The sequence below is a fragment of the Solanum stenotomum genome, chromosome 9 (genome assembly GCF_019186545.1).
Source record: "Solanum stenotomum isolate F172 chromosome 9, ASM1918654v1, whole genome shotgun sequence".
Taxonomy (NCBI): Eukaryota; Viridiplantae; Streptophyta; class Magnoliopsida; order Solanales; family Solanaceae; genus Solanum; species Solanum stenotomum.
The window spans coordinates 53069148-53096680 of record NC_064290.1 but is presented as its reverse complement, the minus strand read 5'-3'; the positions used below and the strand labels follow the sequence as shown (position 1 = coordinate 53096680).

General features: G+C 28.7%; 3 protein-coding genes across 4 annotated transcripts in view; 2 read left to right on the top strand and 1 right to left on the bottom strand.

Moving 5' to 3' along the window:
• Positions 1-27533, top strand: part of LOC125876066 (defensin-like protein) — a 235779-nt gene that overhangs the window by 89318 nt on the left and 118928 nt on the right. The gene's annotated exons all lie outside the window — the stretch shown is intronic.
• LOC125876058 (tetraspanin-8-like) lies at positions 430-3761 on the top strand. The gene is made up of 2 exons (XM_049557168.1): positions 430-1338; positions 3347-3761. The coding sequence occupies exons 1-2, from the start codon at positions 841-843 to the stop codon at positions 3647-3649; spliced, it is 801 nt and encodes a 266-aa protein (XP_049413125.1). The 5' UTR covers positions 430-840; the 3' UTR covers positions 3650-3761.
• Positions 8727-12667, bottom strand: LOC125876054 (WAT1-related protein At4g30420-like). 2 transcript variants are annotated; one of them, XM_049557160.1, is made up of 7 exons: positions 12426-12667; positions 11729-11797; positions 11523-11639; positions 10868-11120; positions 10024-10182; positions 9425-9573; positions 8727-9107 (listed from the first exon to the last, which is right to left on the bottom strand). In XM_049557160.1, exons 1-7 carry the CDS (start codon positions 12599-12601, stop codon positions 8873-8875), a joined length of 1158 nt encoding a protein of 385 aa, XP_049413117.1. In that variant the 5' UTR covers positions 12602-12667; the 3' UTR covers positions 8727-8872. The 2 variants fall into 2 exon arrangements, with proteins under 2 accessions (XP_049413117.1, XP_049413116.1); XM_049557159.1 differs by having other exon boundaries at positions 8728-9107; positions 11729-11800.

The following is a 27533-nucleotide window of genomic DNA, read 5'->3' as shown; positions in this document are numbered from 1 at the left end:
AATAAATTTATGCACGACTTACCTAATTATAAAATTAAAGTAATTTAACGTCTTTTTACTCTATCATAAATACTATATAATCTTATAAAAATTAATATCGTCCATCCGAATCGTCTCAGTTATAACTAAAAGAAGTGGATGAAGGAAGATACATATTTTTTTCATTTGAAGATATTTTTTCCTCTTACTTTTTATTCTCTTTCCATAACAATAGTTCTTTTTATTCACGAAGTAACACAAAAAAAAAATTGACGGTTACGGTTTGCTAACTAATGTGGGACCCACACTTCTCATCGATAAAAAATCTTAACGTAATTGATAAAGTGTAAAAAAATTTACAAATTTGAGATTGTAAAAACAAACTTCTTATGAAAATACAGAATATAGACTACATATAATAAACTCTTGTGATTTTTTAAATATTTTTTTAATATTGATCGTATAACGAAAGCTTAGTGCATCGACCCGATCTTTCCGACCCCAAATTAGTTAATTCCACGCGCTACACGTCTTGGTAAACTTCTTAGCCACTTCCTCTCTCCCTTCCCACTGTGTTCTTCTCCATCTCACCTATAACTTCTCCAGTTTTACATATTTTATATATATATATATATACCTATAACTTCACCACAATCATCTTATTCTCTCTGAAATTCAGTTTTCTCATCTGGGTCTGTTTTCGTTTTTGCTTATTCTTGAGTCTTTCTCTTGTGGGTATTCCTTGATTTTGCTCAAAACCGTCAAATTTCGAATCTTTCTGTTGTGGGTCTGTCTCGTTTTGCTCAAAGTTTGAATCTTTCTATTGTGGGTGTCTCTTGATTTTGCCGAAAACCTTGAAAAATGGTGCGTTGTAGCAACAATTTAGTGGGGATTCTGAATATAGTGACCCTTTTGCTGTCGATCCCAATTATAGGAGGAGGGATATGGTTGTCAAGACAAGCAAATACAGAGTGTGAGAGGTTTCTTGAAAAGCCAGTAATAGCAATAGGAGTTTTTATATTGCTTGTTTCATTGGCTGGTATAATTGGATCTTGCTGTAGAGTGACTTGGTTACTTTGGGTTTACCTACTTGTTATGTTTTTGTTGATTTTGTTGCTTTTCTGTTTCACAATCTTTGCTTTTGTGGTGACTAATAAGGGTGCTGGTGAAAAAATTTCTGGTAAAGGGTATAAGGAATATAGATTTGGGGATTATTCTAATTGGTTGCAGAAAAGAGTTGATAAGAATTGGAATAGAATTCATAGTTGTTTGCAGGATAGTAAGATTTGTGATACCTTGATTCAAGGATCTAATACTAAAGCTGATGATTTCTTCAGGGAACATCTATCTGCTCTTCAGGTATATACATATTTGATTTGAGTTTTTAATGTGTATGTCTGTATTGTGTACTTGATTTGCCAAAATGTTACTTTTATATGTATATAGTAGATGGTGTATGTAATACATGATGAAACCCTTGATGAAAATCCTATCTCCGTCGCCAGTTTTGTTTGCCTTAGGGAAGGAATATCACACTGTATATATATGGTCAAAATAAGTTTATGTGTATATAGTAGATGATGAATCTCCTTGATGAAAATCCTGCCTTGTCACTGGTTTTGTTTTGTACATGAAAATCATGCCTTAGGGGGGACCCCTTCACCGGAGTATTGCACCTTATATATAAGGTCAAAATAAGTTTACGTGTATATAGTAGATGATGAAAATCTTTCCTCCATGGACCCCGATGCCGGAATATCATACTATATATGTAAGGTCAAAATGTTATTTTTACATGTATATAGTCGCTGCTGGTTTTGTTTTGTTCATGTTGTGTGCTTCTCTATGGTATCTGTTATTTTCTAGATCTATATATGTTCTTGAATAAGCTAAGAGGTAACTTTTGGTCTTGCTTTTATGAAATCTAATTATTTGTTTATGAATTTGGAGGGGTTTAAGTCAGTCCTTACAAATGGATCTGTTCATTTTCTTTTGTTCAAATTTTTGTTGTTTAATTGAATGGAAGGACCTACTTTTGACTATGTTGTTCGGACTCTCCAGAAATTATTGTCACACCATGTTAAATTGCACTAGTTTTGCAGTATCCGACATGCCCCGTTGATATTTTTTTTAAGAGTATGAGCAAAATAGTTTTGGTAGCTGACCTATGCTTGTCTTGAGTATAGGTCATGCAAATAACTACTTAAACTTTTCTCTAGTTAGTTATGAATTTTTTTTCGCTTTAGGACTTTGACTCTATGGTGATAGTGCTTATAATGGGGCTTTTGTGTAAAGGGTTACACCTTTACAATCATTTAAATCAGTTTGGTGAAAATGATGATAAACCTTTTTAGTTTTTCAGAACAGGTTTTTCTTTAAAAAAAAATGGGGCATTATGTATAAAGGTATTCATACCTTTAAATATTCATTTCTAAATGTGGTTTGAGTTAAAAGAGTTGATCCTTTTTGTTTCCTCAAAGTAAAAGCTTGAAAATATTGTCTTAAAGGTTGAGTCTTTTTGTAAAAAAGGCAAATACTTAAAGCATTCATCTTAATTAGACTGCAGTGGTGGAGCCACATGTTGGAAAGTTATACTACGCGAATAGGAAAAAAAATATATTTTTTGAATACCTTTGACATTATATAACTACATGTCAACTTTTTGAGTCCCCTAGTTGGAATTTCTCTCTCCCATTATCACTCTGTTGTTGTAACTCTACTTGGACTCTTCAAAAATGTCGTTGCACCCGTGTTGGAACATTTATGTAACTTTTTGAGTCCCCTAGTTGAAATTTCTTTCTCCGCCACTACATGTTAACTCTTAGGTGTGACATTTATGTAACTTTTTGAGTCCCCTAGTTGGAATTTCTTTCTCTGCCACTATTAGGCTGTGGTCGTAAAAATCTATGCTCTGCTTGGACTCTCTAAAAATGTTGCCACACCCGTGTTGGATCCTGCAAAAAGGCATTGCTTTTGAATGATCCACACACCTCATGGCATTTTTGGGGAGTCCGAGCAACATAGGTGAAAATGCATCATCATTCTTTTTGCCTTTTCTTTGAGATGGTATCTTCCAGCTATAATTTAATTTGCTAGTGTCTACTAGTAATTGTTGCTTTTAGTATATCAATAGTTCTGTTTTATTACATTGTGTGATTGAATCTAGTGTACAACTTGCACATGTTCTGTTCTTGTTCCTCTAACGTGACCCCCCGTCCTGCGGCCTTTTGTTTTTAAAAAAATAAGTTTCTGAGGGAAATCGTATATGCTTGTGTGTGTTTGTGTATTGGGAGTTCACATGGCTCGTTGAATTTGTTTCACATAGTTTTCTTATTATATATCCCTGACACGGTTAACTATCTTGCAGTCTGGTTGCTGCAAGCCATCAAATGACTGTAACTTCCAGTACGTGAGCCCAACAAACTGGACAAGTTCATCGACCTCATCCACTACCAATCCAGACTGTTCTATATGGAGGAGCGACCCGAAAGTATTGTGCTATGGCTGTCAATCCTGCAAAGCTGGGCTGCTAGACAACGTCAAGAGTGACTGGAAGAGGGTGGCTGTGCTCAATATCATTTTCCTAGTCTTCCTCATCATCGTCTACTCTATCGGATGTTGTGCCTTCAGGAACAACCGAGAGGACAATGCTTGGAAGCGTTATCCTTAAACTCTCTCTCTCGACTGCTTTATGTTGCGTATCGTATAGACTATAGATCATTTAGTATGAGTTTATGCTCTTTCTTGTACAGAGTGTATTTCTTCTGCTACACAATTTACTTCGGCTTTTGGATTGGATATATGTGAATTCCTATTATTGAATTCTTTGTTTAGAATTGTGTTCTTCTTGATTAGATGAAGACTTTCATCAATTCCTACATTTTTTCTGTTAAATATACTTGTGTTAGTTTTGTATGGTGGAGAGTTTTACATTTTTTGATATTTTGTGGGACACACTCGTGTTTGGTATCAGTATTAAGGTTTGATTAAGTTAAAATTCATGTAAAAAAATTCATATCGAGAGTAAAGCGCTTCCTATCAGAACCACATGTGCACTTCTTTGATTAGATGGAGCCTTTGTATGGTGGGAAATTCTGCATTTCTTGATGTTTTTCTTTTGGTTCCACTCAATGTTTGATATTTGAATTGTGGTCCGACTAAGTTCATATTTTTTTTGAATTTTTTAACATAGGAATTAGGGGGTGAAATGCTTTCAAACAAAGATAACTATTGAATATTTGAACTCGAGAGTTTTGATTAAATAAGAATGAAAGTGTATTTATCACTCTGTCATAATTGGTTTTACTCATTGCTTGATTTGATATTGTGGATGAATGGTTGAGCAATAGTTAGAAGATAAATTCTATCCAAAAACATTTTTGTCAAAGATTATCTTTGGAAAAAAGAAAGAAGGAAATATGGCAATTTATTGAGTTGAGGACACATGTTGAGACATGTCTTGTTAGTTATTTTTGACCCACCTTTCATGTTCAATTTGCTGGATATGATGTGTCGTATCTTTTTATTATTTTATTTTCTCTATTGGTTTTTTATTTATTTTTTTCTTATCTTTTCAACAATGTGATTATAATTCATGTAGAGACATACTGGTTTGAATCTTCTCTTTAAGGCATGATATTTAAGTTAGGAGAATTGACCAAAATATAAGATTTACGGTTCATTTGGATGGGAAACAAGTTATTTTGGGATTGTTATTTCATCCTTAATGTGAGATGAAAATAATACTCTACTATAGTTTTGGGATAAATTATTCCACGAGTTAATCTCGACTAAACATGGAATAAACTCATTCTGACGTCAGTCATGACAGGCCAATGAGTATTCATCATCATAATTGTTTTGGATGTGGAGAATAAATTTAAGGCAAAATAAAATCGGTCCAAAAATTCAATAAAATTATGAACTAACACAATGAGAAGTCAAAATTCAGATTATTTTTTTATTTTATCTAAACACTATGAAAATGCTCAATTCACTTACATCCGCATTTGAGAAAAAGATCGAATCAATCGTAAGCCATGTCCAAATAAAACCTCATAGTTTAGGAGGGATATAAGAGTAGTGCGATCATCAATAAACCTCTTTTTATTCATTCTATCGGGCGGAACTGCAAATCAACAATGCTAATAAAACAAGTGAATCTCTAGAAAGATCCTTTTTGGTGCTGTGTTAATATTGTTCGGGCGGGGGGGTTAGAACTTTAACGGTGAAAAATAAAAAAAAATAAAAAATAAACATATGAAAAATCACGAGAGTTCAATATTTAAAGTATGTAATATACGCAAACTACATAAATCCCACTAGTTTAGTACCTAATTACTAGGATTCAAGATAGTTTTGATAATTACATCCTATACCATATTTTGTCCGTCGGATACATGTATCATTACTCGTCATATACATGTATCTGACGGTTTGAATTAAAGAGATACATGTTTTAATATTTTGGATTAAATGTTTGTAACTAATTTCCTTAAATAAAGAAGTAATTTAGGCTTAATTAAAAACTCTAATTGATTTACAGATTCATTAACATATCAATTCTAACAAATCTTAAAACCACAATAATTCTCTAATTGAAAACTTCTTCTTCTTGGCAACAATTCTTCTTTTGTTTCTTGAGTTTGATTATTTTTTCTTTTCATAATGGTCAATATCACCATAAAAACATATGAAAATCTACTTCAGTTTTTGACCTATTCCAATTACCTGACCTTCTTTGCAAAACATGTTTCTATGGGAGGAGAATGAACCTCTAGACAAGATATGGTTTTTATACAGAGGATTGTTAGTTTCACCTCTTATAATTATGTACTAATGTATTTCTGACAAGATATAGTGTGTGATATAAAATTAGTCGCAATGTTTTAGAGATCAGATACAATGTGGAAGACAATTCGACTCCAATTGAGATTCAAAATGAGATGAGAATGAAGTTTATGAAATTAAAAAGACGTAAATATGATTTTGGATTTTATCCATTATGGTGAAATAGCTTTTGAGTCGGATATATCTATTAATGTTTGATTCATATTTTTTTCTCTGTAATACAAGTTTTGATTAGTCTTAGATGCAATTAGTTTATGTATGAAACATTGTTTTGTATATCTCTTTTTCTTCAAATACATGATGTAAGCTATTTACATTACTTTGTATATCTTTTTTTCTTCAGATACATGATGTAAACTATTTTTGAATTTAATGAATAAACACCATGTTAAGCATTCATATAAATGCTCTAAATTGATTGATCTGAGATGTTGTTCAAATACATTATAACTTAATGAATGCTTCTTGTGATATATTTTGTTTAAGTACTTTAGATAGACAAACAATTCCAATAGATACATGATAGTAAACAACTATTTAATATTTCAGATACACCATTTACCTTGTTAGATATGTTATTGATTATCGTTTCTAAATTTTATTTATAATAAGATACATTTTGTTACGTCAAATACACATCTATTTTTGTTGTTCATATACATGAGACGGGTAGTAGCTCATATAATTGAAGTGGTCTGTTAGATACACTGTTAATTCTCTAAAGTAGTTAATATGAATTTTAAGTTAGATACATTGTAATTTATTGTTTTTTTGCTAAGAGGAAATCATTTTTGATAGTTTCAGATACACTATTTATCATATTAGATACATGTATATTAAACATCTATAAAAGACATATAACAACATGCTTAGATACACGAAATAATCATATCAGATATGCATCACTGCCATGTATAGATACATTGAATGAAACATGTTAAATATATGAAATAAAAAGGCTTAAGTCATCCAAAGCCCCTTAAAGTTGTTCGCAGAATTCACTTAGACACCTCAACCAGGACTTATACCTATTGAACACTTAAATTGTTCAAAACATATACCTATTAAACACAAAATGCTTATGTGGCAAGTATGAGTGTACTTCACTGCCCTTGGGGGCGCGTGAAGAGATCCCATTTTTATTTATTTTTTTTACTTTTTTAGTTAATTTTATAATTTTTTGAAACCTGGATACTTTAATTAAATAACTAATAATAATAATAATCTTTTTTTTTCCCTGATGGGTCTGAAAAAGATTTAGAGCAGATGTAAAGAAAAGAGTTGAAATGGTTATTGGAAAGGCGTTGAGGGTTATGAAATAGCGGATTCGTATAAGGAGATGGTGGTAGAAAGATCTCTGGTTTTATGAGCAACTGTCTAGGCTTAATCAGAATTGACCTTCTGGGTTAGGCTTTTCTTTTTGTTTTTGACTTTGTCCATTTCCCGACAGTAATGGCAGCTGTCGCTGTGGCGTCGATAGTAGACCTGAGTTTAATAATCTCTTAATCAAAAAAGAAAAGCAACATCGCCCTTTACCAGTTCTTCTTCAGAGAATCAGAGTACTCGTCTTCTCCAGTCTATTTTAAAAGATTTCTTGCGCTTCGTTTTGGTTCAACATTTTTTTCCTTGATTTTTTTGTTTAAAAGAGAATTCCATCAAAAAAATAAAAATCAAATTCTGTCAAAAACAATTCCGGTGAAACTCCATTTTTTCCGGCAAGACTAATACGAATCTGAAATTATTTTCTTTAAAATTGTTAAAGAATTCAAACTCTAAAGAACTCACAACATAGAAGAAGTAAAGAAATATATCTGAGTTGACGTTTGAACAAGAAAGTGAGATTGGGAGAAATGGCACTACAATGTTGATGGGTTTTAGGATAAAGGAGAGGGGGCAGGTGTATGGGTGGAACGAATCCTTGTATGAATTGAGAGAAAAGAAAAGTGAGAGTAATGATTCTCGGAATGTTTGCGGTTTTAGCTACGATAGCTCTGTGCTTATGGAGACGAGGTGGGTGAGTGCTTTGGCGAAAAGAGAAATGAGGAAGAAAGGTTTTTTCTTTTTATTTACCTTTTCTTTTTGGGCTAAAACATAGTTTTTTTTTCTAATTTTTTTTAATTGTTATTATGTGTCAATGCCACATGTCTTTTTTAATTGGTTATTGTGCCATGTCATTCGCGAATGTATGCCACTCACTCTCTATTTTTAGTTGATTGTCAGAAAGTGTTCAATAGGTATATTTTTTAATTAATGAAGGTGTTCGATTGGAACAAGTCTTAGATAAGGTGTCTAAATGAATTATGCGGACAACTTTAATGGGCCGACGATGACTTAAGCCAAATAAATACTAAGATACATAAGATGAATTGTATGACCATATACATGACATATATATTGCAACTAAAATAATACATTGGTGGGGGTGAGGGGTGGGGATAGACAATTTACGGAGGAGGTTGGGGGAGGGGGGTTGATGAGAGAGAAATATATTTGGACCATTAATTTTAATTTTTAAAATGTTAAGATAATTAAGTAATCCTAGTTTCAAGGAATTTGTGTATCTAATTATATTTTTAAAAATATATGGTATAAAATATTAAAAGTGGTAATATATGTAATTATTTAAAAGTAGAGGTAATAGTAATATATATAGTAGGAATGTATGTCTAGTTAGGTAGTTTTTCCTAAATAAATTTCTAAGGAAGATAAATAAGATAACAAAGAGAAACAACTATCCAATGAAAAATATAATTCTAAATTTCTAATCAATGAAACATATGCATCACTTTTATTAATAGAGGGAAAAAAATATAGTAACTATAAAAATTTTTATAGAAAAGAGAAAAAGAAATTGCTAACTACATACAACAAAATAAATACTCATACATATGAAGGAATTAATTAAACAATAACTACTTGTAACACTTCTTCTGTCCGAAGAAATGATTCATCGAAATAATAAATTACTAATCACAATTAATATCAATACATCTGAGATCGTTAAATGCTCGAGATTTCCTCTATTTTTAAAATTATTTTTACACTATTTATCATCTTCATTATTTGTTGATATTTTAGTCAACAATGGTTCCTCTAAATCTATTTTACAATTTGTAATCAAATCTGAATTAGAATCTTGAATTGTAATTGTAGTTTCTTGAATATTGTGTTGCTTCACTGGCTCTTCATCCACACTAATATTTTCCTCTTTTTTATCCTTTGATTTTCCCCATAATACCACATATAGTCCAAAAATCACAGCAAGTGATCCCACAAAGCTGAAATTCAACAAATAATAAAAATCATTAAACAATCTTATCATAATACATAATAATACTATAGCTTACCACGTAGGACGTGAATTGCTACATAGGACTCTATGTTGTGTCTACGTGTTCAATTTTATACAAGTATAAGTATCTACTTGTGTATACACAAAATTGGAGGATGTAGATGTCTCTAAAGTTAAAGGGCACATTTAAGGATTACCGGCAAATAAATTTTATAGATAAATACAAAAATCATCACTAATTTTATTTAGTGATGGACTTCTAAAAAAATATATTAGCTATGAGTTATTTAGCGATAGATTTACCTTCCAGTGTACATTTCTTCTTTCATAAATGTTGAGGCAAATATTGTTACTATAACAGTGCATAATGGATTGAACATTGCTGAAAATAATGGACCTCTATGTGAAATACACCAAGCTTGTCCAAAGAAAGAAACTGCTGATGAAAATCCCTATTCATAAAAAATAAAAAAAATACAAAAATGTTAGAATAATATAAGTCATTTTTCAAATAAAAAAATAAAAATATTCAAAGAAAGTTAATTTCTAATATTTAGTTTCTAAACACGTGTTCAACTTTATACAAAGTTCATATCAATAAATGTAACAGATATTTAGTTGCCATGTAGGACGCATATGCATATTATATATAACGGAGAATTTACAAGCAAATATTGATCTTTGGTCTCATCTTTGATACTGAGATATATTATAAGACCAACAGGTTGGTTCGAATTTACCTTTTACTCACCAACTAAACATCAAAACATTTTCTAAGAAGATATATTTTTGACTGAAAATTAAATGACTTTTGTTGTATCAAACAATCTGAACAATTTTCAATTGTAATTTACCAAAAAAATAATTAAAAAAAAGTAAGAGAAGAGAATACTTATACTTACAGTGCATAAGCAAGAAATGAGCTCTAGAGATGAAGTTATTTTCCAGCTATTAATATTAGGTTCAATGAAAATTGTTGCAAATCCAGATTGAATTGCAGCAAATAGACATAACCAAGCTGTTAAACATAAATGATCTGGACAATCTGCTGATAATGTCACCTGTTCACGAGATTCAAAAGTTTTTTTTTTAATTTTTAAATTTATATGTCACGTTAAAATAAGTCAAACAAGTTGAAACGAAAGAAGTATTAATTAGCATCAACAACAACAATAACATGCCCAATAAAGTTTCACACGTGTGATCTGTAAAGATTGAGTGTACATAAGTCTTACCTTGTAGAGATAGAAGAGTTGTTTTCGAAAAATACTGGACTTATATATCGCATTTTATCGAAAAAATAAGCTAGTTTGAAAAAAAGGATTTTTTTTTTTACTTCAAAATATTTCACTAATGCTGCGTAAATAAAGTCACCTATTAAAGGACGAAGCTCAATTCTAAGACCTCTCATTATAATTGATGAGATTCTATCCATCTGATCACAATTTTAATGGTTTTTAAGTTGATTTTTTTTCCATTGAATGTAAGACGTTTTGTTTTCCGTTATGTAATCAGTATTCAAAATTTACTAGCCTCACTAATCCAAACACACATTGCATATAGAATCTACTAAAATAGGAAAGCGCTTGTTATCAGAAATTATCAACAACAACAAAAATAATATAGACTCGAAAGAGTGAGTTTACACATGCCTTACTCCTATCTTCATGGAGCTTCGACTCAGAATACAACACTATCATATAATAAAAATTTCGAAGAAAGAAAAGTACTGATAATAAAAAATACCTGCAAAATGAGCCAAAATGACCAGCAAATAGCACTTGCAATGAGCAAAATTACACCAAGCATCCAATTAGAGTCCAAATTATCACTATTTTCTTTGCCAAGAATTAATAATAATCCATTTGTGGGAATAAATTGTGAATTTAGCAATTTTGGCCCTTTAATTAATGCCATTGCAACAGCTCCAGCAACACATAAAATTGTTCCAATCACCTTTGCTATACTCCTTAAGCTTTTCATTTGCACTTTCTCTAATCTAAACAAAAAAAAACAATTGAAATATTCATTAATAACACTATTATATTTAGTGACAATAATAAAGTATTTATAATCGATATTCTAAATAAATACTGCTAAATATTTTTGCTTCAATATTAAGAAAATTTATCGTACTAAATGTCTTTTTTGTTATAGTGTGTAAACAGTAATTTTCATTAATAAAATTAAAAGAAATTTGAGTTAAACATTACCGACAAGCCGAATTTCACTAACACTACTAGAAAATTGCTATTTTCTGACGCACGTCTTATCGAAACATTATCGACAAGCCAGATTCAGTAGAAATAGTGATTTTCTAGTAGTGTAAATCATAATTTTTGACGATTTTTTTAAAATAAAAAATTGAAAGTTTTTGTTTTTTTGAGTTTTAGATACTTACCCCATGACCCATGCCATGAGAAAAGTGAATGCTGGAACAAGATTTCCAGTTGCACTTGCAATTGTAGATGAAGAATAGTACAAACCAGAGAAATATATATTCTGATTTATTGTTACACTGCATAAAAAATAGAGATAAAATTAATAAATCTTGTTATTTATTAAAAAAATATATGTTGGAAAAAAACATATTATTTGCTAACTTACCCAATGAGAGCAGCCAAGAATATCAACCAAAAACTCTTCCATCCCAAGCAAATACTATTGCCTGTTTTCCTTCTACAATAAAATTTAAAATACATATATAATTAACAATTTTTAGTATAATTTAGAACAAGAGAATAAGTCCCTACAACCACAAAGATTGTGATGACTTCCCACATGTTTAACTAGACGTTTTGGGTTCAAAATTTTGGAAAGAAACCCCCTAGTAGGTAGCACTTTCCATTTTAAACAAATTCTGTAGATCTGAATTAATCAAATCAGTGAGCCTCAGATACTAGATTATTTATACCAAAAGTACTTAAAAAATAGATCATAAAGAACATGAATCTGAATTAGTCGAATCAGTGAGCCTCATATACCAGATGGTTATAACCACAAGTACTATAAAAATGCAAGTTCATTCTCTTTGCGACATTCATAGCATATTTGGTACGACATAAATCATTTTCTTGAAAATTATTTTTTCGTAAATAAAAAAATAATCCAAAAATTGACTAGGATGGGTATTTGCCTCTTGTAAAGTGTCTTCTATCGAAAAAAAAGGACTCAATGATTATTCAGTTTCCTAAAATAAAAAATTATGATCTTAATAGACAGATTCTGTAAAAACTTCTTTCGAGGAATGTACCAGACAGAGTGTGTGGGTGAGACGGGGGAGGAGGGTAAGATGTACGCATACCTTGGCCTAAAAGCAATGGGAGCAATAAGGAGAAATGCTATAGTTTGCCTATAAACGACAAAAACTCTAGCACTCAATCCTTCTACAAGAGTAACTCTAGTACATAAAGTAATAGCAGCATACATAAATTGCAAAGCAATCATAACAATTGTGGGCTTGTAAGTTTCAAACCCCATTTTTTTTTGCTATATAAAAAATAAATAAATGTTTTAACAAAGACTTGTGATGATTTGCTATGAGAATTTTCTTGATTTATAAGCAAACCAAAGAGAATAAAACATAGTACTATTAATTAATTACTTTATTAATACCTTAGTACAACTGTATATTATATGGCATTACCAAGCAACTAGTAGGAAAAAATGAAAATTCAAAGTAACATGATGTGGATCCATGAAGGTTCCTAGCAATAGTTAAAGATATGATATTTTTGGTAGTGATTTTACATAATTTCTATGTATTTTTGGGAATTTGATGAAAGATAGCTTTAATAATTGCCTCAACCTATCGATTGAGTAAATTGGAGAAAAAAAGTTTTAGAAGGCTACGACTTTATTTTTAAAAAGAGTTCATAATAATGGTTTGTTGTACACATATCCTAAATATCTTGAATTTGATGTATCATAGTATTTCATGTGGTATAAGAGTCAAATTTTAGCGAGCACTTTAATTTATCGCGATCAACTTATCTATTCATGTTCTATATATTGTTATAAACCTTATGCTCACTCACAGTAACTTCTTGAGTTCAATCTCTCCTTCTAGTCCACACCCTTTGAGTCCATTGATTATGTTATTAATATTATTTTTCTACATATATAAAATTTAAATTAAGGCTATTAAATTCTGTCGAACTTATATTCTAGCTTTGAGCTCTACCCGGACCTATCATCTAACATATGATGCCTTTGTTTTTTTTTTTTTAAAAAAAAAATAAATTCCATCCAATAACTTTTGAGTTGGATACTGATCAAGTTGTTTCACTTCCTACATAAAAAAAGATTTTTTTTAAAAATAATTGTATCAAGACTTTTTAAATGAAAATAAAAGGTGTCTATGATGAGTAGCTGAGTCAGAATATTTGGAGTTAGCAATAAAATAATATCAAAGAGTGTTATTTGTCATGATATAAAAAAAACAACAAAAAAAAAAACATTTATTCTGTCATCTTATATATGATGACTATGTTTCTTCATTTAAAATATTTAATAAAAAGTGATCTAATATCTAAATAATATATACTGTCCCATGTTCAATTTTATCAAAACATTTTTGAAAACATTAAGAGTTCCATGTGGGACTACGTAAGTATGAAGTGCACTTTGCTAACAATAAAATTAAATATCTATATATAATAGGAGAGGAAAAAATGCCATATGTCAGCACCACAAAAAACACATTTTTTAAATTAATTAAAATTAATTAAATGGAAATAATTTTAAAACAATTTTAAAAATTATGATGATGTAACTGTAAAATTGTTTTTAATTAATACACATAATTCTATAATATTAAAAACAGATTGGCAAGAAAATTAATTAAAAACAATGGATCTTCATATGGAAAATGAGATTGTTTTGTTCCTTTTTAAAAAATTAAAATATCATCTCGATCATATGCCTTAGTAAATAATATAAAGAAAAATCTCTCAGTCATAAAAATTTAAAAAATTAAAAATTAAAAATAAATCAGAACCACGTTCCTTCTTTCTTTATAAATAAAAAGAAAGCTCTAGCCAGGACAAAATACTAAATAATTAATTTAAAATTTAAATTTGAAATAATAACGAACCTTATCCCTAAAAAACAATTAAACTTCATAAGCCATATCTGTGAAAAAATATTACTCTTAACTACATTATCATCCACATCTTCTTAAACCAACTCTTCAAAATATATATTCAAAAATGTGTAACAACAATCACATTCAAAATATTAATTGCACTTGAGATCATAAAAGAAAATTGAGTGGAAGTATAGTAGTGTATTGTATGTATGTATGTATGCCTTCTTTCTTAATTATTTTATGTGAAATTATTTGATTATGGTTGAAGGGTTATCATCATCTCCAGTGCAACGAGGAAGAAGAAGAAACTAATGATAAAGAAATGGAGGAATTCCACAGAATTTTATGATAGTGGACCATGTACGCCACCTTTTAATATTTTTGGTACATAAATTACTGCTATGATAATTGTTTCGTCGATTTAATACTTTGCACGACATCTAATATTTTCTTTTTTGATAATTTAGCCTTTTTCTGTTCATTTTTATGTTAAATTAAAATGGTCTCTTTTTAAGTGATTTAATAGATTATTAGATGAATATACATACTAAACTCAATTACCATTTAAATTTGATTGGCGTTTCTTATTTATGTTGATTTCATATTCTTTTAATGATTCAATAGGTGTTTCATTTTTAAAGAATAAAATTAATATAAATAATGATGATGATGAATAAAATCAATATGAATATTGACGGAGAAGATGAAAGACATGAGATGATTCACAAATAAAGATGCCGTCATACCTTAAGGTATAAATTTTTACTTTATTTTATTATTATTTTTTTTTAAAAAAAAAAATGCACTTTCCTCATTCTCCATCCTTTGTTGATGATAAAAGTTATGCTAAAAAGTTATTAAATTTTAATTATAAAAGCTATAATATACTACAGTCACTCTCTAATTTGGATGAGATTATATTTCATATAGTAATTGAAATTAAATTTGTTAAATTTAAATAATGAAAGAATTTTGATTAATAAAATAAAAATATAATAAGAATTTCGTATAAGTTTGAAAGTAAGAAGTTATATATTTATCAACATAATATTAGAAGATGAGTAATGGAGAAGGACAATGATTTTTTTTAAAAAAAAAAAACACATGACAAATGGTTAGCACAATAACAATAGATATGAATAAGAAAATGAAAAACATATAAATACATATTTCAATGCAAACGTATAAACATTTAAATTTGAGATGAGAAAGTATTTTGAAATATAAAAAAATCATACTATATGAATAAGCTCATGTAATTGAAATCGCACTATATAACAATAAAAATAAAAATGTTTAATCAATAAAAAAACTCTCGAGAAACATATTTTTAATAAAAATAAAATTCAAAATTATCAATTTTCAAGGTAAAACTCAATTTTTTATATGTAAGAGAGTTATTTCATAATCAGAGTTTAGTAATGACATTATTTGAACTATAAATGAAATAAAAAATGAAAAAGTTAGTAAAAATATCATTGAAGAAAAAGAATTAAAAAAAAAAAGAGAATTATAATGTATAAAGAAGTCTTGCAATATATAATATCATGCAACTTAATTCTTAATAGATAAAGTCAGGAATAAACAAAATTATATAACGAAAGAATTTCTAGCAACACAATAAAAAATAAAAAAATAAAAACTAAATTTTTATATAGGAAATAAAATTATTTGAATATAATCTCAAATTCTAAATTGAAAATAATGTGGAATGAAATTTTAGCATCTTATCACATATTATATAAAAAAACACTTCGGTAGATTTCTAGTAAGCAAAAATATTGAAAAAGGAATATCTCTTTATATATTTTGGATTCAAATTAATATAACTTTATTTCTATTACATGTAAAATTCTATACGAGCAAAACAATTAAGCCATAGAACAAACAATATTTACAAAAAGAGTATTAGGGATAATATGAAAATTGTACAATGAATTCGCCTAATCCTAAAGTACCATAATGGTTTAATACAAAAATTTGTTATTAATAATTTTTACAATAAAGATTGTAGAACATATAATATTGTTTGTACTAAGAGCACTTCACATAAATCATATTAATTTTTTGTCGTTATCTTCTTTAAATGTGTATTTTTTTAACAATTTAACTCTTTAGTAAAATCACCGCGCATCATGCGGGCACATATTCTAATTTATAATAAAACAAAACAAATCATAATCATATATGGGATAAATATTATCAGTAGCGGAGTCAAAATATTTATTAAGAAGGTTAAAAATGAAAAGAAGTAAACACACAAATTAACTGAAGGGGTTCAACATTCATATGTAAACACAAAAAAATAATTTTAAACATATAAAAATTATATAATTTTTGATCAAAGGGGATTCAGATGGATCCCTAAGCATAAGCTGACTCCGTCCCTGTGTACTACAATTTAATATTTTTGTGTCGATGCAAAATTTGTAGTAACTATTCTTCGGAATGCATATAAGGTATATAAATCTCATTCTTGTGTATTGGCCAGCAAATCATACAGAAAAAGTAAATTGTACTAGACAAGTCTTATGTAACGAGATCAACTGAAAAAGTATGTAAAGGTTTCAAACCTGAAATTCTTCATTTTGAAAGATCATTTGCTCAATCAACTTGATCATCCAGATACTACGACTTAATATTAATCATTAGATTTTATTCTATTGTTACTAAGAAAAGCTTTATACTAGCGGATCATTTTCACCTATTTGTAGCAGGTAACTTATTTTACTTTCAACACCATAAATTTCACATTTTCGTTTGATTTTATTTTTTAGTTTCCACTTGGTGTTTCATATTAATTATTATATTAGAGCTTCGATTAATTAGATTATTTTTTTAGTTAGACACGANGGCTTGTTAAGGTCTCCCATCTTGACATCCGCGGTTTTTTCAATTGTAGCCATATTGAACTCTCCTTAAAATTGTTAGTGAAAACTTACAAGATAACAAAAATACAAGATTACAATTGAATATAAAAAATGAAGAAATAAATCTCTTCAGGCTGAGGCGCGGATATCTCGCTCTCTTTAAGGAGATTCAAGCCCACTGCAGCAAATGTTTTCACCGGTCCAGCAGTAGTCGTCTTGACTTGTCCCCTCCAGGATACAACAGCCTTCACAAAGTATAACTCAACAAATCTGGACAAGAGTTGAGTCCAAAGCTCCACAAAAAAGAACACCTTCCTTCAACTAATAAGAACTCTCTTTTTTTACTAACTCTTTCACTCTATATTTTTCTTGTGTGTTGTGTATTCCAAACCAAATGAAGACCACCACTATTTATACTAGAAGAAGTCTTCCTAGCAATGAATAGAAAGATAATGGTGTAGTAAATAGTGAAGATAATGGTCTTAGGAGTTACATAGGCTACAAGGTGTAATGGAGGAATAATTTGGAGAAGTAATTGTGTGGGCAACAAATGCACCAACGTGCAAATGCAAAACTGCCCAAGGTGTTGACCCAACGTTCAGTGGAACGTTTTTGTAACCAAAAAATAATGGGCAATAATACCTATGTGCATTGATAGGTGAGTAATGTCATATATGCCTCACCAACGGATGCAATGTAAGAATGCCCACTAACACTCTTTTAACTCAAAGTAAAGCAAATTAATATATTAAAATAGTAATATTAAAATGCTAAAACCAACAAGATGTTGTACTTGGCCAGTGGATAGTTACTATTATTTTATCTTATTGAAAATAAATAATACTTTATATTATAATTGGAATCTTATATGTGGCGATTTGTCACTAACAACTCAATTAACTAATTAAATTTTTATAATTGTCCTTGACTATAATACATGTGAACGTTCTAGAGAAAAATTATGATTTGACATTTTAGATCTTGAGAAAGAGAATATAGAATAGAACATTCTTTTTCTCATATAAGTGTTTTTTTAATACTATTTTTAATTATATTTAAAATAGTTTGGAATATTCAAATAAACGTAAGAATAAATTTTTTTAGAGATGAGAGGAAGAGTGAATGAAAGAATCGAAGAGGTGATTCCTATCTTTGAATGCCTCGAAATCCATATAATCATTATTATGTGTGAATGTGTGGATCGGAGTAGTTGTTTTTTGCATCCCCGCGATCCAATAATGAAGATGTTACTTGAAGAATTCCTTTTTTATTTTATAATTGTTTTAACTTTAAGATGCATAAAGAAAGAAATTGAGGAATGAAAATGAAGCCCAAATAACATTTTTTGGCCCATTCAAACTTAAGACTTTTAACCCAACCCTAAGGCCCAAGAAGTCTGTTAACATCACCGGCTAGGCCAAGTCCGGCCCATGAGGCCATATACTGATTTTTTTTAAAAAAATATTCAATAATAATAATAAAAAATTAAATGTCCAAATGTTAACTAATAAAAAATATACGTTCACCTTCCTTCAAATCGATTAATACAAATAAAAAACTAGGAAAAAATACAGAAATCCCACCTTTTAGTTTATTTATTACCATTATCTCCTATAAGTTTTACAAATTTCCAAAATTCCTCATTTTCACGCATCAGATTAGTGTATCTCGCACATCAGATTAATGTATCAGCGCTTATATTATTGTATCTCGCGCATCGGATTAGTGTATCATGTATAAAATGTACATCAAATTAGTGTATTATGTATAAAATGTAATGTATCTTACTTAACGATTAATGTATCAGTGCTTATATTATTGTATCCGTTTGAGGGATTTCTGTAATTATAAACTTTTAAGGGATAAATTGTAATTTTGCCTTAAAAGTATATGATTTCTGTAATTTACCGATAAAAGTATACTGAAAAAGAACCTTAAAATATTAGGTGTATATTGAATATGATGACTTTATAATTAAACAATTACGCGTTTGAATAGTATGTTAAATTCAATAACTTGTTAGATTGATTGATCAAACAAAAAATGTTTATATACCGTAAAATCATAAGTTGGAAGCGACCGACATACTCACATACCTAATTAAATATTTTTGAGTTTGTCAAACATATAGATAAGGAAGAAAATATTTATACTTAAGCTGGCTTGATCAACTTGTAATATTGAGTAGTTAAAAAATGTATTTCGACCATTTAAGATAATTGAATGCAATGGCAACTTATGCACTTATTAATTTTTTCTACGACTTCTATTATCTCGAGCTTGATATTATACCTATATCGATAAGGAGATTGATGATGCAGACACCTTTTTTTTTTGGTCTTTGACAGTGAAACATGTATTACTTATGTCTTAATCTGGGCCAGGGGTGGATCCAATGTTACGATATTGGACTCATCTAAATTCAACATTTTTGACGTAGAGTATAAATTTATATGTAGAGTTAATAAAATTTGCAATAAATAATAGATCATATGAACCTATAACTTTAAAATACAATAGATTTAACGCTAATAAAACTTAAATATTGTACTTATAAAATTTAAATTCTGAATTCACCTCTATTCCGGAGAACTATTCATGATAGAAAGGACTCACTCACATAGTCACATGGCATTTAAAATTGTTTTAATTATCCAGACTACAATTGCTGGCATGTCAAAATCATGAACTCTGGGAATTTAATTAATTGACAAGTTGTTTATTTTAAATATTAAAAATAGAATTTATAAAAAAAAAAATTGGGATTTATTTATAAAATAAAACATGTGGCTATTATTTCTTCATGTCGATCAAGTGATTTTGTGTAGGGACTTAAAAAGTGAAATACAGTCCAAGGAATAATACATAATGTTGGAAGTAGCAACTTGCTTGATAAATAAAATTTGTTCCCTTATAGAAGATTTTATAGAAAATGTAAACACAAAATAAGAATATTTTAATTTTTTCGTGTTTCAGTAGTAACATATTTTTTCATGGATCGCGCTAAGGTTCAAACTATGTTATGCATGATATTTTTCATATAAATAGAAGGTAGTAAAGAAATTAAATACTCTTTTGTATTCTAATTGTGTAGCGAACACGTACATACATTTGTAAAGGTTCTCAAAATTTTCAATCATTCTTTTTACTGGAGAAGAATAGTGTAAGAAGAGAGCGAGATTAAGTCGAGCCACTAATATAGAAAGTCCTTCCCACGTGATAAGTTTCATTTTTATTGATATAACTAATTGCATCTCTAGAGTCCCTATATTCTAAGCCCAAATAATGTTCAAATCATGAATTTGTAATGAATCGAATTGTGAGATACGAGTATATGATATATGAAAAATGCAACTCAAGGATCCCTTTTATTAAGCATCAATAATGTTTAAAAAATCATGAATCCGTATAGGATTGAATTACGAGACACGAATATCTGATATATAACATGTATCTTAAGGGTTCCATTTTTCTAAGCATCAATAATGTTCAAATCATGAATCCGTGTTGGATTGAATTAGGAGACACAAGTATCTAACAAACATAACATGCATCTTAGTGATCTCTTTTTTCTAAGCATCAATAATATTCAAATCATGAATTCGTGTTGGATTGAATTATGAGACACGAGTACCTAGTATGTATACCATGCATCACAATGGTCCCTTTTTTCTAAGCATAAAAAATGTTGATATCATGAATTCGTGTCAGATCGGATAACAAGACAATACTGATATAGCGTGCATCTTTAGGTTTTCTTTATTTTAAGTATCGATAATATTTAAATCGTGAATCTACCTTTGTCTAAATAACGAGACAAGAGTACTGATATAACATGCATCTCTAGGATATATCCCTTTCTTCTAAGTCCCTTTCATTACTTATACATGCATGTGCTAGTAGCAGCAACAACTACTATAGTACTATTAGGGGCAGTTGAAGAGTTGATTAAAGTTAAGCAGATATTAGTAATACAAGAAATAAATATGAGAAAATTTATGTATTAATGCATATATTAGTTATGCATAGTTTAGTTATTCATGTATTAGTTATCCTACACATTCTATCCTGCATAAATAATACATCAATTCTCTTATAACTTACACATGTATTACAAAGTTAAACATCATATTAATTTGGGATAAGGGTCTGAAAAATACCTCAACTTTGGTCAAATTTGTTGTTGCGTTACTAAACTTTCATGAGGACCTATTACCTCCCTAGACTATTTAATATCGTATTTTTTACCCCCTAAACTATTTAATAGTGTATTTTAAAGTATATATGTGTCTATGTGGACACACTACTATTTATAATTTTGCATTATTTTTTATGTCCACGTGGGCAAATATATATGTTTAAAATACGGTATTAAATAGTGTAGGGAGGTAATAGGTCCTCATGAAAGTTTAGTATTGCAACAACAAATTCGACCAAAGTTGAGGTATTTTCAGACCCTTATCCCTATTAATTTTATACATAAATAACGTATTTCCTAACCAACTATATACCAAATATGGTACTCCCTCCGTTTCAAAAAGAGTGACCTAGTTTGACTTGACACGGAATTTAAGAAAATAAAGAAGACTTTTGAATCTTGTGGTCCTAAATTAAAGTTATGTCAAATGTATAAAATTGCCCTTTAATCTTGTGGTCTTAAACATGTCACTTGGAAAATTGAAATTAAAATGTTACCAAAAAAGAAAAGAGATTATTCTTTTTGAAAACAAACTAAAAATAAAACGAGAGCATTCTTTTTTAAACAAAGAAAGTATTACTTATACTGAATTTAATACCTGTTTAACTCACTTCTGAATCAGCCACCAAATGGCCCCTAGTGTGAGTAGTTGTGCTTATATGAACTCTGATATTTATTTTTTCCTTATCCAAGAATCAACTTTTTTACTTTATTTTTTCAAACATTATTCTAGATTTATATCACTAATGATTACTATGTTCAATAATTATTAGTATATGATCATCTTGTTAGGATTCTTAGAAATTGAAATTCATATAAATTTTGCTTTTATAGTACTAGCTAACAATAGGAAACACAGCTGCCATATATGAATAAATTTGTTCAATTATTGTTTGTATATATATATCAACTTGTTCAAATTCTAAGAATTAAATTTCAATAAGAATTTACTTTGATAGTAACAAATTAGCCACATGAAACTCAGCTGCCACATGTGGAGACTTTTATTACACAACATTGAAAGAGTTGGTTCATGTCTGTTCATGAATTAATTCCTAGTTGTTATCATTCAGTACACCTATAAGGACAGTAGCAAGTAGTTGTTCTTTTGTTTTTCGCTCGGTATTCGATTTTTATATTGAGGTTCGATTATGTTTGGATCGCTCCAAGAAATCCTACATCGAGGGTAAATCAATGCTTTAGCAATACACACTACACAAATAAAGGTTATAACATAATTGTCGTTATATTGTATCTAGCAATAATAATAAATATCGATATTTATAACCAGTACTTTGTATAAATGCAACTATGGAATTTAATGATTCTGAATGCAAAGACAATAACTTAATTGTCACCGAATATTATTGCAAATCTATTGTCACTAAATGTCTCTTTTGTTGTAGTGACAAATTGTTTGGATGGTTATTACTTATTGTTTTATAATATATATTGTATCGTACTGTATTGTGTTGTGTTGTATTGTATATATAGTAGTTTGATGAATATAATATTTCGCTATATAGATTGTATCATTTATGTTATTATATAATGTTGCACATTAGCCAGTGACGGATCCAGAATTAATTAGTTATGGGTGCTTAACTATTTCTAATTTGAAACTGCTACTAAAACTGGGTGCTTAATTTATATATATGTGTGTACAAATTACTAGATTTCCTATATAAATAATAGTGTTGGCTTCAAAATGTAATGGGTGCTCAAGCACTCGTAAACTTAAATGTAGATCCGTCACTAACAGTTATAGTTGAATAATAAACCTACAAGAAAAGTAAGATAGAGCTATCATCAAATGCAAGGTAAATGGTTAAGTAGAGACAGGAAGATAAAATGAGGGGGGTGGGGGTGAGTAACGACACGTGTGATCATATCAAATCAGTCAGTATACAAAAGAGATTTTTTCCCTCGTTACAAAACAATGATTTAACAATGTAATACAATAAAATGTAAATAACAATTAAAACAAATATTATTTTTAAACTAACAATACAATAGGTAACAACTATCCAAACAAGCTATAAAAACGACTCTTCAAATCACTGACTCAAATCTGAAACTTATAATTAAAAATAAAAAAGTATTTACCGCTATCCTAGAATCCTGATTGGTGATATAGTACTAGTAATTTATTATTTAGAAAACAAAAAATGTAAGAGTCAGAATGATTAATAATTGTGGAGTACACCAAAAAATACTAATTGTGAACTTTAGATATTTTGCTGAACTTTGTGGTACAATACGAATTGGAGATATTTGAATCCAATTTAATCAATTTCAAGATGTACCTATCTTCAAATTATATATTAACAAGGGGGTATATATAAACTAATTTGATAAATTTATAGGTAAGATTGGATTTTTGTTTGTTTAGTTACGAAAAATAATAAATAAGGATCGATTATAAACTTTAAAATTTTAACAATATTTTTAAGTATTTACAAGTACTAATAACCAAATGAAGGAGTAACTATTACTTTTTCCATCTCAAATTATCTGTCATAAATTTTTACACGTTTTTAAAAAAATCTTAAATAAGTTTCTTTCCCTCTCATTCATAATATTATTCCTAATTGAGGTATTTGTAGTCTTAGAATAATAACCACTAAGGGTAAAATAAGATGGTTTTGTCTTGATCTTCTAAAACGACATAATTTGAGACAAACATTATTAGAAATAATGGTAAATAATTTGAGATGGGAGGCGTACTACTAATAACCAAACGAAGGATTAATTATTACTACACCCTTCTTTTCAATTATGTTAAGATATTTAACTAAATACAAAATGAAGAAAAAAAATATAGAGACTTTTAAAATTTATGGACTAACGAAGAGGCTATAAAGTCAAATTGACAAGTAGGAGCATCATTAAAAACTTTGGTGAGGGCCCAAAATTTCTGTTTCCTTTTAAGATTTTAACCCCTCAAAGTTTGCAATAAATGCATCTTAACCCTGCCAACTATTTCTTGCCATAAAGCTAGTATGCTCAATTAAGATGATGGGCCCAATATTAGGTATAGGACGGTTGGAAAATATTTATAATGGTATTTATAAACTATATACTAAAATAAAATATTCGTTTTATTTCAATTTATTATACAATGATGTACAATTTGATTGAGCATGAAATATACTTGAATACATTATTTATAGGGAAAAGGGCCTGATATACACCTTAATTTTGTCATTTGGAGCTGATATGCCCCTCGTTATAAAAATGGCTCATATATACCTTTATCGTTATACAAACGGCTCACATATACCCCTACCGTTACAAAATGAGCTCACATATATCTTTCATTTAACGGAAGTGAAAAAATTAGTTTTAAATTTATATTTTTGACTTTTTTAAAAAAAAAAAATTATTTAGAGGTATATATGATTCTTCTAGCAAAGTTCAAGGTATATTTTAATCTTTTTCATACATAAATTATTTTTTGACTTCTTTGATTATCATTATTTGAGTTTCTTATTTTTATTTATTTTTTTCTTTCATTCCTTATTGTAAAGAAAAAAATTAATTTTTTTTTGGCTATATTATAATTTAAAACTATTTTTTTGTCTATATTGTAATTTAATTTTTGTATTTGAAGAAAAAAAATTGGTCATCTATAATAAGTTTTACAAGAATATTAGTGAAACATAAATAAATTTGACCATCAAAATAATAAATCTAAATTAGTCATTGAAACAAAAAAAAGTCAAAAAAAAATGTTTGAGGAGGATTAAATATACCCATATGGGATTATATTTCTTTACAAAAAATTAATAAAAAAATTAAACTAAAATTAATTTTTTTCATTTCCATTAGATGAAAAGGGTATATGTGAGTCATTTGTATATAAGCAGAGGTATATATGAGTCACTTTTATAACGAGGGATATATTAACTTTAAATGACAAAGTTGAGGGATATATCAGACCCTTTTCCCTTATTTATAAAGCACTCATTTTTCCTCTAGTGACATGCTACACATGTGTTACCTATTCAATATTGGCTCTACGTATCGTAGAGGGTCAGCTTTGCCTAATAAAGTTTTACGAATCATAGAGGAGGAACTAAACTTTTATGATAATAGACATTCTGTATAATAACGTATCATTATAACAATTAATTTTCTCTTTTTTTGAAATTGAATTTTTTATGTTATGTTATAGTCTATAGCAATAAGAAACTATTCAAACTAACAACGTTATTATAAAAAAAAAAAAAAGTTTGATTATATATCGTATTATACACGAAAACTTGAATGGGATAAATATTAATGTTAGAAGGGAAGCAAATTAATTTGTAATGTGTACTTTGTATTATATCTGAAAATTGGCATAACATTGAAGGTGACATCAACTGTCATGAACCATTATTAGGTTCAAATCAATAAAAATATTAAAATTTGAGATAAATAATACTCGAATACAAATAGTTGAAGTCAAATATTAGGAGACTACAAATTATTCCCCTTTTCCGCACACTTAATGTGTTGAATGTTATGGATAATATAAAATGGGAACGCTGCATTAGATAAATTGAGATTATTGATGAATCTGCATGTGATATCACGATAAAAATAAATCTTAAATCACATTTTCATATAGCTTTGACTTTAGCTAGTACTATTTATAGACTATAGTGTGTATATATATATATATATATATATATATATATATATACTAGAGGAGACTTGTACTTTTGTCTTCAAACCGAATTTGGATAACATTAAAAAGTGAGAATATTGACTAGAAATGATTTTTTTAAATAGAGAAATATGAGTAAGTGAAGATGTTGTAACTTGTTTGGAATAAAGGCATATTATTTTAGTTTTTGAGGAATTAATTTATCATAAATTGACTCATTGAAAAAAAAAATATTCAAATGGATATTTTGTTTTAAATCTCATAAGTCGCATTTGAAGCTAAATTTTTACATTTTTTAGGTTTAAGTTTTTAGTGGGGCGGAAAAGAAAGAGGGGGATCTATATATGTTGTTCAAGTTAATTAAAAGGTGCAAAAATAGATAGAACTAAATACGAAAAGTATGAAAATCACATTTCATAATGTTTTTACTCCAAAAAAATATCTCATGCTCCTGCGAAAATATCTGCTTATTAAGAATTCAAGATGTCACTAAAAAATTGTTATAGTTACCTAATAAGTAATTAAATGATATAAATACACTTTACAAAGTCATTAGATAAAATTGGTCAAATAATCAAGACATAATATATAAACGTGATCTAAACTTGGCTTTATATGTCATCTACGTCTTCCAATTTTAGATATGCACAAGTAAATATTTAAACTATCATAAAGTTGAATAAGTAGATACACGTGTCATACATGCATGACAAATCTCACATGATTTGTTATGTACGATGTGTGTGTCTACTTGTTCAATTTTATCAAATTTAAATACTTATTAATTCACACATAAAATTAAATAATGTTAATATCAGTCAAAACCAAATTAAATACGTTTGATGTTTTATGTCGATAATCAACTACACAAATCTATATATATTGACAGCCCATGCCACTAGCTATGAGCTAACCCTGTGATGTGTTTGTATGCATTTATGAAAGCAAATTAAATAGAGTCCAACAATAATCAACACCAAAGTTTGAAATAATTGGAAAACAACAACAAAGGACCAGGGAAGAACATGTAGCTACCGCTGTATAATTAAGACCGATCACATTCGAGGCATAGTCTAGTAGTCAATAAAATCAACGTAAATCTTAAATAGTTCAAACTTTAATAGATTTATGATGAAAATAGGCGAGTGCACAAGTTGATCTTGACACATGTATAGTGGACTATTGATCGGTAATAGTAGCTATCCAATTTGGTGACATAATCTCAAATGTACAAGTTGATCTGAACATCCTATATATTATACTGGTAGGTAGTTTATACGTATCAGTGATGAAACTAGGGGCGGGGAACAAGCTGGATAATTCTTCAATATATATATACTAATACTATAAGGTTAAAATTATATACGTATAACGAATCTCCCGTTTAAACTTCTTTCATGTGTTAATTTCTTTATATTTTTAATCCCACCATGAAAACTTTTATTCTATTATAGCCTGCTCTGATAAAATCATTAAGGCACACTTATTGATGAAAATGATAAGTAACTGATGGAATAATCAAAGAAATTGTAAGATGATCGGGACAATATTGTTATAAAATAAAATTAAGAATCTTTATGAGCTTTACATGATCTATATTT